Raw genomic sequence first — 16,362 nt, forward strand, 5'->3', positions numbered from 1 at the left:
AATATAATTATGGAGGTTGTAGAGTGAGTTAAGCCTTAGACCTTATGTCTTTCTTTCCTTCCGCTTCTATGACTCTGAGATAAATTTTTTTGTTGTTGTTCTTATGAAGAACTTGAAAAAGTTTTCTCTGTCTGCCTGCAATTTTCTAAAAGTGGAAGTTAATGTTCTAAGATGTATGTACCCATTGCTTTATGTATATAGCTCAAAAACATAAAAAGCAAACTAATATTAAATTTCAACATACTTGTTATCCTGCATTCCGGTTGACTGTAGAGAACCTCTAGTCATGTCTATCTGTTTTTGATGCCTCTACAGAATAACTGCCCAGCATCCTCTGCCCAACCAATCAGAATGTAGGAAAATCTACAGATATGACGGAATCTACTGTGAATCTACCTACCAGAAGTATGTTGAAATCTTTGTGAGTCTTCCTTCTGGCTCGTGCATCAGTGCTTGTGGTTGCCAGCTATTCAAAAATATCCTTGTATTGAAACCTTATAGTTCTCTAATTTAGTGGGGAAAAACAAACCAAACCAAACAAAAACAACAAAAAATTTTTGCCTCTGAAATCAAGACAGAAAAAAATGTTTATTCTTCTGAAATTGTGGTCTAAAAGTTCTTTTTTTAAATGACTATATTAAAGCTCTTAGGTAAGCTTCTTTATATTGCAATAAACAAGTACTTATATGCAAGAAAATCTCGGCAAAATACATTGCACAGGTGCTACGCATCTTAGGGATTTGAAAGGTGTGTTATGTATAAATTAGCTGTCACTTTTTTTCAATCCTGTAATGGAATGATGAGTTGTAATTTGCATAATCCTTTAAGAAGTCAAATTATACTGTCATGTAGCAGACTTAACATGCTAGCTAAGATTTCAGAGCTTTGCAGCTAATTACTATGTACCTTACAGGACAGTTAAATTGAAGTTGAGTCCTCTGCCTTTGCTGCCGTTTGCTTTGTCCATTACTTAACAGAATCTGCATGGTTGGTAACGAGGGGTTGTTACTATTGCTGAAGTAAACACTCTGCTCTGGGGAGGAAAGGCATTTTAATGTATCTTAGCTTGACTGGTAAGCCTTTTGTGGTTTTGTTTGTCTAACACAATAGTCTAAATTGGTGTCTTCCCAAAACTGAAAAAAAAAAAAAAAAAAGAGCTTTCCAGAAAAGTTATGGAATATTGATAGAAGCAACATTAACTTTTAATTAATCAAATCTCCCTATAGAAAATGTAAAGTAAGGTAAACACAATTTCACTGAAGGCATTAGCCTTTCTGGATATACTTTGCAAATCTACTTTGGTGTGTTTCTGTCTTCAGACTCTTCTTTTGCAGTAGAGTTTTATTACTGAAAAAAGTACACTTTTTCCTTAAACCTCCTATCTGAATACAAGCTGGTGAGTTCTGCTTTTATTTCCTTCTTCAGTTGGTTGTGGAGTGTTTTTTTTTTTTTTTTTCATGGTTTCCATTTTATAAAAGATCAAGAAATCCTGGAGCCTGTGGAGGCTGCTCTCTGAAGTGGACAAGAAGTAGATACTGGATGGCACTGGGACTCTTTCTTGTATCTTTGCAACTTTTCTCTGGCTTTATTTCTTGATATTCTTTTGCCTAAATAGTGTTATTATCTTCATCAGAATTAGTGTAATTATAATGTAGAATTGTTTCTGATGGTATTTTTTTTGGAAAATTCTGATTATCTGTGAGTCATAATTACTGAGGCTGTTGGTAGTTGGGTTTCTGTAATTTGTTAAGTGATTTTGTGGCTCTGTTGTGATCCGTGGCTGCTTCGGAGAAAGCCTTTTGCTGTAGAAGAAGGGGGTCCTTTAAGGACCATATAAAGCAGCAGTTGATTGTTGACCATTCAGCCAACTGTTGTTCATTTGTAATTAGGCCAGCATCACGTGTCTAACATTCCTATCTGCTTAGAAGCTGAGGTTTATCAGTTCAAACTCGCGAGAGTGTGGATGGGGTCTCCGGGAATTCAGTCTGTAGCCAGGCTTCTCTTCGAACCGGAGGTGTCATCTGAAGGGCTTGCTCTTTTAAGAATTGGTGTTATTTGTAGTCAAGGTAGACACAGTAGGCAGCACAGCTGTGACTGCCAGGGAAAGTCACTAGGGGGATATTCATAACAAGGAAATATTGGCAAATAAATGATGAAGAAGGGGAGGAAATCCCCAAGATGTTAAATTGGAGCATTGTCACTGAGATGATTAATGGTGCTGTGTATTTTAGTGAAGATACTTATCTGGATTGTCTTGAAACTATAGTGTACATTTAATAGCACCTATAAAAAGGAATTGGTGCATGAGCACACTGAAGAGAAAAGGCCATGGATCCTGACTTTATTTTCCTGAGTGAGTATTTTCTCCAATTAAACCTTTGGCTTCTGGTTATTGGAAAGCTGATGTTAATGTATATTATATATGGGAGTATGTATATTCTATATAATATATTTAATTTTATCAGCATTTATATAGGTTCCCTTCCTAAGAATTGGAAATGTTTTGTGAAAAAGATAGGTGTCTTGTCAACACTTTTTAGGGGTGAATATTATCAGTAAAAGGGAAATGCTGCCCACTCAGATTTGCTTAGTCATCCTAGGCAGACAGGCCTAGGCTTTAGTACAATTATAAAAAAACATTTCCATCAATTTCTGGTGAAGGAGTGTCTGTCTTAAAAGACCCTCTAGCTTTCTATGTTGAGCCGTGAATATACTGATTCTGTGTAATGAATGATCACTTGCCTTGAGGGATATTTTAACAAAGTTGGCAGATTCAGATTCACCTTTGGGCAGTCACTAAACCTTCTTGGGCCTCAGAAATTACTACTAGTCACATGGCTAGACACAGACAAGAGACATTTAATCCTATCTTCAGTGAGCTTAGCGTCCAGTAGAACACTTTTTCTCAATTTGGGGGGTTCTACTGAAATAGTGGCATTATGAATCCAATTTAATGGATCAAGGTCAGATATTTAAAAAGGAAATAGAAGAGAATAGAAAATTTTGTGCATTGCATATAGGAAGAGTGTTTTATCTTGTGAAGCTTCTGGGTTGGTTTGTGTGTGTGTGTGTGTGTACTTAAACTCACATATATGTGTACATGTGTATGTGTACCTAAACTCATATATATGTACATAGGGTGCATTATGCCCTGGAGGAGGGCATGGCAACCCACTCCAGTATTCTTGCCTGGAGAACCCCATGGACAGAGGAGCCTGGCGAGCTGCAGTCCATGAGGTTGCAAAGAGTCAGACATGACCGAGCGACTAAGCACAGCACACAGGGTGCGTTGTGAGGTACAATGTGTTCACCACTGTGTTTTATATATCCAGAATCAGTATAGTAGTTGGTCAGTAAACATGTAAGCACGATAATGTATGGGTGTTAAGTCAGTAAGTGTTCAAGGTACAGTGGGTTATAAAGCAGTGGTCAGTCTGTGAAAACCGTTCAGGAATGAAAGGCTCCACTGTCTGGTTTTGCATATTTAGGATGTGCCAGAGCCAGCTTGGATGGGCTCACAAGAGCCGACTGTAGGCTTATCGTTCCAACTCTGTGACCCCTGACTTCATGTTGGTAACATGAAATTGGGGAAATTATTTGTGCTATAAAACCTTGGGAAATGCTGCATATCAGATGCTTTCCTATACTCATCTAATTGTTAAATACTTACCATCATGTATCACTTAAGAGGAGTGATATTCTTTCCAACTGTAATTCTATGGCTTCATAATTATTGTTAATTATTTTACATTTTAAAACATTTTGTATGTTGCACTTAGATGTTAGTGGGAATTATTAATATTAAGATAAATAATTATTTTAATAATATTGAAAGTTTAAAGTACATAGAAATATGAAACCTGTGAGTAATTATTTCAAAATGTCCATAATTTATGATTTCAAAATAATTGTTATTCTAGCTTCTTAAATGATTATGACATGGACAGTTTAAGACTTAAGATAGTAATTGGTGATGTTAAATATTTTGGCGAAGGGTAGGAATACAGTGTTTTCGTAAACACTAACCACATTGTAAATACTTTACAAATTTCATTGCTTTGTGTTAAACTGTCATTTTGCTAAGTACTATGAGCTTTTAGGTCCCAGATCTGTCTCCCCGTTTTCAGCTCTTTATATCATTTACAATTGTATTCTGGATTTTAGAGTCCATTTATAAAGTGGTAGACATGATTGGGAAGTTGACACAGTTGCTTCTAATTAAAACAGTTTTTGTTTTCTACTTTCAATCATAAAAGTACAATGGAGAGTCGGAAAAAAAAATACATCCCTCTCCATAATAACTATGATGACTTTAAAATTTATTTTTAAAGAAAGACAAGAAAATATTTGAGTCAGGGGAAAAGAAACTTTCATGGACATGAGATAGAATTGTGGCAATAAATTCATCAAATCACCTGTGTTTGTGTGGTTGTCAGGAAAGGTAACTAGGTAGAAAAGCGTCAGCTGACAAAGACCTTTAGGACCTTAAAGTTTGTGATGATCTGTCTACCTAGTTAGACACTACCATAGAGGATTTGAGGAAGACTAGGCATCCTTAAATGACTGTTGCTGAACACAGCTTTAGGAATGAGTCTGGGAAGGCTGGAACTTAAGTTACTGCCATTTATTGAGCCTTTGCTGTATACCATTTTGATAGGCATTGCTGTACTATTTTAATCAAAGGAATTTAAGTCAGGGTTCCTAGTCTCATAGTGCAGCCAAGATTGAGAAGGTATTTGTAATTTACTAGATAGGTATCTTCCCTGGTGGCTCAGAGGGTAAAGAGTCTGCCTGCAATGCCAGAGACCAGGGTTCAATCCCTGGGTCAGGAAGATCCCCTGGAGAAGGGAATGGCAACCATTCCCTTATTTCTGCCTGAAGAATTCCATGGACAGAGCAGCCTGGCAGGCTACAGTCTGTGGGGTCACAACTTAGCGACTAACACACAGACAGGTGTCATCTAAGGATAAGGGAACACTGGCAAATTTGTGGGGGTTTTGTTTCCTACCTTCTCCATCTCAAGCCCATCTTTCTGCTCTGTGAAATTCACTCCACCTGGATACCTGGGTAGTGTTTCATGCTTTGGACTTTCCCCAAAGAGATGGGGCATGCATTTTTGTCTGTCCCTCTTACTGCAGATCAGGTGTTGTTAACTGATACTGTTACTCTTCTCAGGGCCATTCGAATTTTAACAAGCAACTCTGAGCAAAGAACTCAAGCTAAAAATGGTCTTATCCAACAGAATAATTTCAGACACCCCTGTCAGGGATTGGAGAAATTAATATGGGCCTGGAAGAGTAGGGGGTGATTTTTTTCTCTTTCTTGAAAAGAACAAATTCAGAAAGAGGGTGTTCTCCTACTGAGGACTCAAGGCTGGCTTTGGCCAAGAAGTAGGGGTTTGGAATGGGAAGATTTCAGATTCAGAAGAGGGAAGGAATTAACAGGATCCAGGAATAAGAGTTAGGAGAATGAATGAAGACAGAAGAAATTCACCAGTCTTCATCAACTGTATTGTGCCAGACAGTGCCAAACCACTTGCACGTGTCCTCTCAATTAAGGAGAACAAGACAGGTGCCTTGTCAGGCAGTCTGCTGGGGGAGAGATGGTCACCAGTGCTGAAGGGGAGGGAAAGGTCAAGGAGGTTCCAGTGGCAGCAGCAAGTTCTTTTACTGGTTATTTCACCTGACTGATAGATTGCTATTAAACTGGCACCCCCTCCCCCACCTCACACACATAAGAATAATACATGCCAGTGGTGTTTGGATCAGTAAATACGAAAGAATTGAGAAAAGAGAAATATACAGTAAACTTCATAAAGAGCTCTAATAGAATCTGCATGTTAAAGAGACATTGAACTTTGTAGCAAGAACAGCTTCAATAGCCAAATGAATTCTAATTTCCACATCATGCCTTTCAGACCTCAGCATGGTTTCTGGTGGTTTCTCCCAGTTAATTTTAGCATCACACCAATGATTTTGCCTGCAAATGACTTGAAGTGGCATATCTTGGTAATGTGGATGGCATGAACATATATTATTCAGGGCTAATACCAAACTAGCTTAGAAGGAACTAATTTATTCATTTAACAAAGTGTATTTTGATTGCCACCCACAAGTCAGGTGCTGTTTTACACAAACTGACTTAGTCAAAAGTGTCTAAGAAAAGCTCTGCCCTCCAAAAGTGTGGAAGACTGAGGTGAATAAGTAATTGGGGTTCCCTGTGAGAGGTGCTTCTAGTGAGGTGAATGTAAACAACGGGAGTGGCACCAAGAAAGAGTTTTTTTTTTTTTTTTTTAATTTATTTTAATTGGAGGACAGTCACTTTCCAACACTGTGGTGGCCCCAGGCACACATTGACATGGATCAGCCACAGGTGCACATACACCTCCCCCATCCCAAAGCCCCCTCCCGCCTCCCTCCCCACCCCATCCCTCTGTGTTGTCCCAGAGCACTGGCTTTGAGTCCCCCCCGCTTCATGCATCAAACTTGCACTGGTAGTCTATTTTACATATGGTAACATACATGTTTCAGTGTTATTCTTTCAAATCATCCCACCCTTGCCTCCTCCCACAGAGTCCAATAGTCTGTTCTTTACATTTGTGTCTCTTTTGTGCCTTGCATCTAGGATCGTCGTTACTGTCTTGAATTATTTTTAATAATCAAGATGGGCTCTGGAGTCTTGATGGTGGAGGAGATAGCTGATTTGGGGGAGAGGTGCTTGAAGTAGTGATTTGGGCCCAAAGATGGGTATTTATGGTGTTGGTGTTTAGTTGCTAAAGTTGTGTCGGACTCTTTGAGACCCCGGTGTAGCAAATCACAAATAGCACTTGTGAGGAGTGGAGGGCTGGGGAAGAAGGACAGTTGAAGTTGGAGAAGGAGGGGTGGCAAAGGCATCAGGTAGACTGCTTCCCCTGTGGGGTCCTGGGCAGGTTTTCAGGAGGGGCAAGGGTAGAACAGACTGTCTGTTAGAGCGAGTAGCTCTGGAAGCAACTTAGACCCGGGGCAGGAAACCTGCCATGGGAGTGGCCCACAGCCTCAGCACCTCCTCTGTTTAGAAAGTGACTTAGTGTGCTTTGCAGGAAGAATGTGCAGTCATCCTGTGTTTGTTAGTTTGAACTTATTTTCTATTTATAAACATCTTGGAGGACTCTCCCAATGTGCAATCCAGTTCAGGACCAGTCCACGAATTGACTGCTTTTCTTGGCTTGAGGTACTCCGTATTTGCCTTTCTCCTCACAGGCCACTTGTAATTCAAGATAAAGGAATGCCAGAGAGTAAAAATGGACAGGCACAGGAGGCGTGATTTAAAATGAAAGAATATTAATTGGCTTCACCAGAGTGTATATTTTCATTATGAGAGAAGTGACTGCCTGGATTTTTAAAAAATAATTGGTTACTGACACACCTGCAGTATGTATGAGAACTCTAGAAACTTGAGAACAGAAAGTAAAGGTCAAGTTAGAGGAAAAGAGCGACAATGAGCCTTTTGTAGGCATGCTGTTCAAGTACAGTGTTCAAAATCGCTAACGCGTGGTTTCAGAGAGGGACAGAGACTAATGTCCTTGTGCACAGATTTAAAAAATAATAGAGCAAACTTATGCTTATACATAAACTGTGGATTTAACAAATTCTCTTCACCTTAAGAACAGCTTGTGCTGTGTGTTGAGTCTGTAAATGTGTCTTTAGTGAATTTTTGGACTTAGTTTATGCCGTAGAATAGAAGAATTATGCCTTGGTCTAATTAGGTCCACTAGTTCATGCAATAATATTTAATCATTACTGGAGGAAATGTATCTGAGTTTGATCTAGCCCTGTGGTTGTCTGTTAGATGTAGGACAGTGGCTAAGTTACTTTTTAAGCTTCTGTTGTCTTATCTCTAAAATGGAGGCAAAAATATTTATTTCACAGTTGGTTTTGAGGATCAATGTGATGATGAAGATAGTTATAATGTTTTACCAGATGCTGATTTCTGGCAGTGGGCTAATAGCTTAACATACATTTTTAAGTTTTTACAATAAACACAGGCACTGTGTGTGATTATTACCACTATTTTACAGTTAACAGCGGCTTATAGAATAGCTCACTCAGGCTTAAGAAGGTAGGATATAGTGGGATTGGATCAGCATCACTAAACTATGGCTCACTGGCCACACCTGTTCCCCTTTCCTGCTGCCTGTTTTTATAAATAAAGTTTTATTAGAACACTGCTATATCTAACCACTTAAGCATTATCTATAGCTGTTTTTGTGCTATAATGGCACAGTTGAATAGTGGTTATGGAGACCATATGGGATACAAAACCTCAAATGTTTCCTTTTTGTGGCTCTTTACAGAAAAAGTTTGGTGGTGGTGGTTTAGTCCCTAAGTTGTGTCTGACTCTTGCCATCCTGTGAACTATAGCCCACCATGCTCCTCTGTCCATGGGATTTCCTAGACAAGAATACTGGAGTGGGTTGCTGACCCCTGCATTAGACCTCAGTCTGTCTGACTTCAGAGGGTAAGGTCTAAGCTACAAAAACACTTACTGTAGTTTTTGGCATATAGTAAAAACTCACTAAATGAGCTGTACTGTTACTCATCTAACTTGGGGTACGACTATTTACCACCTAGAGCTCTTGTTTGCAAAATGGAAATAGTCATTCAACCTCCAGCCAGATAAACAATTATGACTGTGGAAATGTTAAGGAATTGAAAGGTCCTAAAGGAACATATCCTTTAGCATATACATAACTTTAACATACACATTGACTTGTATGTTAAATTTGTTGTTTATTACTGTGTGTTACATAAATAAATGCAAGGATTTTCACTTTCATAGCGTTCAGAATACAGTATTCCATTATAAGGAGTGCTTGGGAACTTTAGTGGATATTCAGGATCACTGTTTAATTTCCTACACCAGAAAATTTCATATGCTTAGGAAAATTTATATTTTCTTTAATTGCCAATGAAAAAGACATTAAAATATTGTGGAAATGTCACTTAGTATTATGATCTGTGTTGAAAGTATGCATAAGCCTACAGCAGAAAAATGCAACAAGATTTTTTAAATCCACTTAAATGAGAAGGTATGTAGTTAGCATGCTCCTTTAATAGTCTTTCCAGCAACAGAGAGAAGAGATTGTGGTTTCAGTGTTACTCAGAAATTTTATTTCCATGTGTTTGTCTAGTCACTCAGGGAATTCCCTGTCCTCTGTTCAGTGATGACCTTGGATTTGTGTTACTTTGGACCTTATTGAGTATACTGTGGAAGGCCATCAACTTGTGTTGGGGGGAATATTCTTGAAATTATATTTCTTTAAGCCCATGGCTCTGGGTTGGTGGACTCGGGGGAGGCAATTCCTAGACTAGTTATTGTTTTCTCTTGGAAAGGCTCTTTTTGAATAGAGATGTAACACATTTCATTGCAGAACTTACAGAAAATACATATAAACCTAAAGAAAAAAAATCATTTGTACTTGCACCACCCATGGACAGCCACTATTAACAATTTGGTGGTTATCCTTGTATGTATTTGTGTATATATGCATGTCATCTTCGATAGATGTATGTCCATGAATATAGGTTTTCCTTGTGAATCCATCCACAGGTTGCCCTAGCTAGGAAATACCTGGGGCCAAGTGTTCTAACTTGTACGCAAGCAACTTATTTAAGGGAAGTTGGAAACTATAGTCAATTTCCATATAGAAGCTACTCTCTGCAGAAATTTTGCTTTCTTACACTATATATATATATATAGATATATATATATACTCTTTTCTGTTGCGGTTTGTGTTTCCTTTTTGAACTTTTATTACTTTCTTATGTGGGGAATTTAAATTCTTTTGTTAGAAAAAAACAAGAACTCCAGCAAGCACTAGTGATAAAATTTTTGGCAGAAAAATCCTTCTCTATCCTGCCAATAATTTAATCTACAGAGTCCACATAGAAAGGTAGAAAGTTGTAGAATGAAGCTAATTGTGAGGGGGTATGGTGGACTCGAAACATAAAGCTTTTTAGGTCAGAATATGTACATGTGTGAGAAGTTAAGAAGTAACCGTTATGTGATTAGATAGAGCCTTTTGGCTGCTTTACAAACTCATTTTCTCACATGCCACGTCTGCTGCATCATTCCTTACGTTGCTTAAAAAGAGAATTCTACTTACTGTGTTCAGCATTGAGATGTTTTCTTCTAGTTCTCAAAGCAGAGAGAAGTCTGGTTTCTGGGACGATTTTCAATGACCAGAGTGTAAGAAAAGTATTCTTGAGTGATTTTCCGTTGGCAAACCTGAGACCTTTGTGATTCATGTATCAATCAGGATTCTTTGAAACTGAGTGCTTGATATTTATGCAATTTAAATAGACTATCATTGTATCTTATTTAAAACCTAATTTCCCTTCCCTACCTTCAGTTCAGCTGTAAAGACTGCAATAAATACAGTAGTATTTATATAGAAGATTTTATATTAATATATAGTGATATATTAATATATCACTCTTTGCTTTGACTCCTAAGAAACCGATGATGAAAGATCTGTTTCTTTCTCTAGCAGTTCTCATAACTTGCATTTCAACCAACATAAGCTCCCAGAAGAGCCTCATTTCTTTGAGTACTGTCTGTCAGGGGTGCTCAGAGTGAAGCACAGCCAGTTGCATGCCTTGGCCTTGCAGCCAGTAGAGGTGCACAATCTTTTTGATTCTTTGCTTTGCTTCTGTTCTGCAACTACACTAATGAAACTGTTTTAGGAGTGAAATTGAGTTGGCCTGACTCTGCTGGGCACAGTCTCCCAAGCCTTTAGACACCAGCTGGATCTCCTGGTGAAGAACTACATTTGCAGGGCAGGATTCCCCAGCCATCAGAAAGCAGAGCATTCCTATGAGAGCTTTTGTAAGACAAAATGATGTAAAGCAAAGCAGCAGTTACCTTAGGACCCATTTTGTTAACAGATACACAAAATGAATGGAGATGAAGACAGATGCTCACACACACAGTTCAGAGCTACGAGGGCTTGATGCCGAGATGCTGAGCGTAGTTCCTGGGGAAGGAGGCTGGTGGTGCCTCTCGCTGCTCACACCGTGTGCTGCCTGTAACGGCTCACTGCAAAACAAACACTGACGGCTATTTTTGCTTTTGCCTTTTCCCCTAAATGTGAAAGTCCTCTTCTGATTTCTTTCAGTTATTAAAACAGGTACAAATGTAGTCTTTCATAAAAGCAAAGTGATATAAAGGAAATTTCAGAAAAGTGAGGAATATCTGTAATAGCAGGCCCGTCTTTGCTCACTTCCAGGGAGGCAGCGTGCTTTTCTAGGGACTGCCTCACTACTTGATAGCTTACAAGGGGCAAATAAGCAGCAGCTCTAATTCTCAGCCCCTGGAGAAATTCATCAGGTGTCCTACGTCTTGAATTAATATCAGGGAAAGCAGTGGTGGTCATGTCACCATGTTTTTAAAGAGCAGAGGTTTGGAGACACATCCACTGGGGATAAAGGTGGAGAGTAGGGGGAATTGCTGAGTTCTTGATGATCTATAAATTCATCTAATAGCAAGATTGTTTACCCCCTTCTCTGAATGCTGCTTGCCCAGAGCTAGTAACAATTTATATGAGGCTGGTAGGAATAAAGAATGCTATTTTTGTTTTTAATTTATCACACTTGTGAAATGCCTTTGGGAAGGGAAGACGAAACTGAAATTATGGGCCAGCAGATTTTAAGTAGTGTATTTTTTTTTTTTAATAAGGATTTAGTGACAGATTTGGTTCACTTGCCCCACAAATACCTTTATTGGCTTTGTTCAGGAGAAACTTGAAGGACACAAATGATTGCTGTGGTACAGTGTGTCCTCAAAAATCGAGGTTCTGTGACATAGACAATACAGCTGCATTTATTCTGCAATCAAAGGGGATACTCACGGATGCTGAGGTCTTTCCTTTTGAGGCTAAATTGATCCTTCTAGGGACAAAAGTTTTAACTCTTGATAGTGAAGTTAGGTTTCATTTTCACCATTCTTGCCTCTATGTTGGCTGGTTTTCCATATGCAGTAACATAGATGCAGTAACCGATCTGATATCAGAAGGAAATGGAGGAACAGATTCCAACTGTGGTGTTCTGTGGTCTTTAGGCATTGTGGTAACTGACCCGAACAACCATTTTTGAAATAAGTAAGTAGTGTACTCATTTTGCACTCAAGAAAATAAAGGCCCAGAGGTGGTAGGCCAGTTGCTCAAGTTTACACAGATGGTAAGGTTCAGTCTGGTAGCTTATTTATAGCAGAATAATCTGAGTCAGTCTGGCCCAGCAGTTTATCCCCTTTGAACAGAATGATATGGCCTCTTGGAGCAGGATGACAGTTTTCCACAGAATCATTCATCGTCTAGTGAAGGATGGTCCCGAAATCTATTTCTGCAAAAGAATAAGACACTGAGGAACCTAAAGCCTTACCTGTAGAGGAGGACAGGTTCTTGTATTTGAACATTTTAGGCACTTAAACACTCAGTGTCCTCTGTATGCCCAGCTGTGTGCTCTCTAGTATGGGGTCAATTAGGTCTCTCCTTTGGCAATTCCATCTGCTCCTACACTGCAGTTATCACAGAAAAGGATAAATCCAAAACTTTTGTTATCAAGCCCTGAGTGTGTGCTAAGTGGCTTCAGTCATGTCGGACTCTTTGTGACCCTCTGGACTGTAGCCCACCAGGTTCCTCTGTCCATGGGGATTCTCCAGGCAAGAATACTGGAGTGGGTTGCCATGCCGTCCTCCAGGCAATCTTCCCAACCCAGGGATCAATGTCTCCTGCATTGCAGGCAGATTCCTTACCACTGAGCAATGGGGAAAAGCCGCCATATCAAGCCCTACCTCTTTCCAAGTTCACGTTTTGTATTTCCAAACTCTTGATGTCTCTACTTGTGATCTACTTTATATCAACAACCTCTGCATATAAAGACCAACAAATTTGTAAACTCTACATGGTCATTCCCAATTAGTCGTCAAAGAAATCCAGTAAACTGTGATTTATCTCTATTTTACATGGAGAAAATCCTCAGCCAACCAAACTAAAAGAACCCTTAAGAAATTTGAAGAATTTTACAGGGTGGCTGTATGGCCTGGCCTTCCTACAAAGAAAGGCTTTCCTGATCTCCAGTCTAGAGCTCTCTCCTGGACACAGTAGCCGTTCTCCAAGAAAAGAATGCCACACCTTGCTTAGAATGTTCCCCTTCACCTGACACTTCTTTTGCTTTATCTTAAATTTTCTAGTTGTTCAGGCTTTCTCTTGAAATCTTCTCTTCTACCTCTCTGTAGTCTGAAATATCCTGCTTGTAGCATGATTTAATGGAGAAGGCAGGGGCACCCCACTTCAGTACTCTTGCCTGAAAAATCCCATGGACGGAGGAGCCTGGTAGGCTGCAGTCCATGGGGTCACGAAGAGTTGGACATGACTGAGCGACTTCACTTTCACTTTTCACTTTCATGCATTGGAGAAGGAAATGGCAACCCACTCCAGTGTTCTTGCCTGGAGAATCCCAGGGACGGGGGAAGCCTGGTGGGCTGCCATCTATGGGGTCATACAGAGTCAGACACGACTGAAGCGATTTAGCAGCAGCAGGAGCAGCATGATTTAAAAATAATTCTATTTTTCCATGTCCTTAATTTAAGCTCTTATTTCATGCCTAGATTGTTGCAGTCTCTTCCTTAGTCATCTTATCTTCCATTTCATTAGTTTTATTAAGTTAAATACTTGAGTCTACCGTACACAAAATACCTTGCAAGGCAATACAGATTTTCATTTCTGGGCCACCTTATTAATAATTATCAGATTAAAATAATGTTTCTAGCATATTTTCTTGCTCACAATCATTGACTGTTCATTCTTACCACATGGTGTCTACAACGTATTGTTTAAACTGCCCTCCACCTCCTAGTCTTGCTCTAGACTGCCTCTGCTTTTCCCCCAAGGTCTTTCTCAACGCAAACTCTCTGCTCCTATCTGTGAAACATGTCCACTTGTGTTAGGTACAACGCATATACTATCTCTGTGCCTTTGCTTTATCCATAGTGGTTTATTTCCTTTCCTAATTTAGCACATTGATTGGGTACATTCTATAACCAGAAGCTATTGTTTGGGGTAGATCTGTGAACAAAGACCAAAATCTTCACCTTCCCAGTTGGAGACAGGCAATAAGCAAATAGTCTGTTAGGCGGTGGTCAGTGCTATGGAAGAAAAATATTGGTTAAGAAGAAATTAGGAATGCTGGGGTGATCTTTTGTTATGGTTTCAGATAGGTGAGGCTCCATTTTAACGTATGACATTTCCCTCTAAGGATGTGAAAGAGTTAGGCATCTGTTGCAATCCCATGGACTATACAGTCCATAGAATTCTCCGGGCCAGAATATTAGAGTGTGTAGCCTATCCCTTCTCCAGCAGATCTTCCCGACCCAGGAATTGAACCAGGGTCTCCTACATTGCAGGTGGATTCTTTACCAACTGAGCTACCAGGGAAGCCTCTGGATAGGCAGGGGAAGATATTCCAGAGAGAGCAAAGGCTCTGAAGTGCAAAGTTTCTTGATGTGTTCAAAGACCATGAGGAGGTTGGGGTCTGCATGAGCAGGGAGGATGGTAGCAGGACACAGGTCAGTGAGGTAATAGGAGCCCACACATAGACCCCTGGCAGGCCACGTAAGGATTTTGGCTTTTACTCTACTTCAAATGGGGCCTTGGGGAAATTTTTGAATTGAGGAGTAATGGGATATCATTTAATTTTTAGAATCAGTCTGACAGCTAGCTGAGCATATGCTGTGGGGGATGAGGGTGGAAGAAGGGAACCAGCTGGGAGACTACGACCATCAGCAAGGTGACTCATACCAATGGTGTACAAGTGGAGGTGGTGAGGAGTCTTAGGATTCTGATCTAATCTGAAGGGAGAGCCAACAGGATTTCTGATGCAGTGGATTGAGGGGAGGATGCAGAAGAGAGGGGGGTCAATACTGAGTCCAAGAATAAATCTGTACTAGTCATTTACTCTGTATCACATATTTGGGGGAAGTTGATCATATATATGCTAATATATACCTTTTAGAAACTCATTCATAAAGTGGTGAGGCGTGACATACAAAAGTTAAAAGTCTGTGTGGATGTATATTTGGATAATATCTTCTCAATAAAATTGTGAGTTCCTTAAAGCTATTAATTCATTCTTCACTCCACAAGCCTTCTTAAGGAGATTGTTAAAGGCCAGTGGTTGTCTTACAGTCTCAGTAGTGCTAAAGGCATTAGAGGCAACTTCAGTGTAGAGGGTAAGTGCACAGGCTCTGATGGAGACGGATGTGTGCAAACCCTAGTGCCGCTATTTTCTGTTGAGTGATCTTAAATAAGTTACATAAGCTCTTTGTTCCCCATTTTTCCCATCTGAGTAATGATAATAGTCCCTCTCTTAGGGTTTATCATGGGGAATAAGTATATTAATACATGTAAAATACTTAGAACAATGCCTGGCACATACTAAGTGCTCAAATACTGTGTACTATACCTAAGTAAATGTTCAGGAAAATGAAAGAGGGTTCATATTTGGAATGACTTTCATCCCTTAAGTGCCTGTATTTAAACCTGCCAAGCTGTGTTAATAATGTAAATAATAAGGTCTTGTATTAAGCCTTGCTCTCTAGCTGGTGGTTACAAAATAAAATGGAAGAATTGTATTATGATCATTCTGGTTATCTGTTTCTCTTCGGGGGTGGATATGGAGTCTGGTCAGCATTCTTTTCTGGGGTGCATTTGATTGACAGACTGACAGACAGCGTTTAAATGCCTAACATGTAAAAAGATGAATGTTTTCTTATTTTTTAGCTTAAAATGTTGAATGTGTATTAAAATGAGAAAGATCATTTTCAGGATAGATATGACTCTCCTAGTACATAAAAGCAAGGAGATCACATCAAGAAGGGAATATTATTTTTTTTTGCCCAAGTACAGGAAATTACTATTTTCCCCTCCATGTTTATGTTTTGATACCTAATATCCCGTTATTTTTCCCCTCATGTGGTTGTTCATCCTTTCATGCCTCTTGATATCAGCAGCTAATTTGTCCTCCAAATCCAGGAAGGAGCAGTGGAACTCACACAGACAATTTTAGTATCAGGGTATTTTGAAGAGCAGCTTAATTTGGCTTTCATTGTGCCTGGTACTCCAGCAAGGCACTCAGGTTCTGTTTGAGCTCAGTATTCGTGATCCCACTGTATACATCCTGGATGGCCATGCAGACAGTGGCTGTCAATGAGTAACAGGTAAATATTGAACAGGGAAGCCCTTCTGATTAACTTTGTGGATCATTATTTGAAAGTAGCTTGCCGTGGAACAGCTCCATCACTCATAATCATAGCATGTGGCACGGGGGC

At 39.5% G+C, this 16,362-nt stretch overlaps 1 protein-coding gene across 8 annotated transcripts in view; it reads left to right on the plus strand.

Annotated features, from left to right (window-relative positions):
• Positions 1–16,362, plus strand: part of NPAS3 (neuronal PAS domain protein 3) — a 959,011-nt gene that overhangs the window by 127,895 nt on the left and 814,754 nt on the right. The window contains exon 2 of one of the 8 annotated variants that reach the window (XM_059879434.1): positions 316–405. The exons of 5 other annotated variants lie outside the window; for them this stretch is intronic. In XM_059879434.1, coding sequence (XP_059735417.1) covers positions 316–405 — 90 coding nt within the window. 2 more of the 8 variants (XM_059879433.1, XM_059879432.1) reach the window with 2 other exon arrangements.

This window comes from Bos taurus, chromosome 21 (assembly GCF_002263795.3).
Source record: "Bos taurus isolate L1 Dominette 01449 registration number 42190680 breed Hereford chromosome 21, ARS-UCD2.0, whole genome shotgun sequence".
NCBI classification, from domain to species: Eukaryota; Metazoa; Chordata; class Mammalia; order Artiodactyla; family Bovidae; genus Bos; species Bos taurus.